The 1,264-nt window shown below is 57.4% G+C and overlaps 1 protein-coding gene across 1 annotated transcript in view; it reads left to right on the forward strand.

Annotated features, from left to right (window-relative positions):
- Positions 1–997, forward strand: part of ITGB3 (integrin, beta 3 (platelet glycoprotein IIIa, antigen CD61)) — a gene marked incomplete at its 3' end in the record, with an annotated part of 14,195 nt that extends 13,198 nt beyond the window's left edge. Inside the window, exons 8-9 of the mRNA XM_008946108.1 lie at positions 141–230; positions 863–997. Coding sequence (XP_008944356.1) covers positions 141–230; positions 863–997 — 225 coding nt within the window. The remainder of the gene's footprint in view (positions 1–140; positions 231–862) is intronic.
- Between the last annotated feature and the right edge of the window lie 267 nt (positions 998–1,264).

The raw sequence follows: 1,264 nt of genomic DNA on the forward strand, positions 1-1,264 counted from the left end.
CATGAGTGGCCAGACATAGCTTGGTGGTCTCCTGTACTATCAAGGATCCTTGGGAAGCTCCTGTGTGCCAGGACTGGGTTTGGCCCAGCCATGGCACATTGACCCACCATGAGTGGACCATGCTTATGATATTCCTCCAGAACTACAGTGAGCTGATCCCAGGCACAACCGTGGGCACCTTGTCCAGAGACTCCAGCAACGTCCTGCAGCTCATAGTGGACTCCTATGGGGTGAGTGTGCAGTGTGACAGCCCCACAACAGCCCTCCCTCCCAAAACAGCCACTGCTTGCAGCCCACGCAGACTTGGCAGCTCCCCCAGTCCCAGGCATCCTCCTGGGGCCAGTTGGGAGCATCCAGCTCCATCCACACATGCTGGAACCCCAAGGAATCATAGAAACATTAAGGTTGGAAAAGACTTCCAAGATCATCAACTCCAACCACCAACCCAACACTCCCATGACCACTAAACCATGGCCCCAAGTGCCACGTCTACATGTTTTTTAACCCATTCCAGGGCTGGGGACTCCCCCACCTCCCTGGGCAGCCTGGGCCAAGGCCTCACCACTCTGCCAGGAAAGAAATTCTTCCTCAGATCCAATCGAAACCTCCCCTGGGGCAACTTGAAATTCTTCCGGAGATCCAACTGAAACCTCCCCTGGGGCAACTTGAGCCCATTAAAGGGGCAGGGAGATCACTGTTCACCACCTGCCCCTTCCCATCCTCAAGGACATTTCCCGGGTGGGGGACAATGTAGCTGAGTCCTGAGGAAGACTTGGGGCACTTGGCTCCATCGTCGGGGTGCTTGGGGGACCCCTCCCTGGGCTGAGCCCTGCCCAGCCTGTCCTGTCTTCTCCTCCCCTAGAAAATCCGCTCCAAGGTGGAGCTGGAGGTGCGTGACCTCCCCGAGGAGCTCTCCCTGGCCTTCAATGCCACCTGCCTCGACGACGAGGTCATCCCCGGGCTCAAGTCTTGCATGGGGCTCAAGATTGGGGACACGGTAAGAATCCTGTTGTGGGCTTGGTTCTTCTCCCCCTCTCTAGCAGCTCTGCCAGCTCGCCTGGTTCTCTCCACCAGCACCAGCGGCTTGCCCCACCACCTCCTTGGTGACAGACCCTGTAAACTGTGCAGTGGAAGGAGGGGTCCAGCTGGGGGGGTGCAAGGAGAAAAATTATCTCTGAGTCTGCTGGATGCAAACTCTGTGGTCTTCTAGCTCAGCCCAGGCTGCTTGCCCCAGTGCATGGGATTTATCCTGGTTACTGTGGCA

Source organism: Merops nubicus, unplaced genomic scaffold (genome assembly GCF_000691845.1).
Source record: "Merops nubicus isolate BGI_N331 unplaced genomic scaffold, ASM69184v1 scaffold24418, whole genome shotgun sequence".
NCBI classification, from domain to species: Eukaryota; Metazoa; Chordata; class Aves; order Coraciiformes; family Meropidae; genus Merops; species Merops nubicus.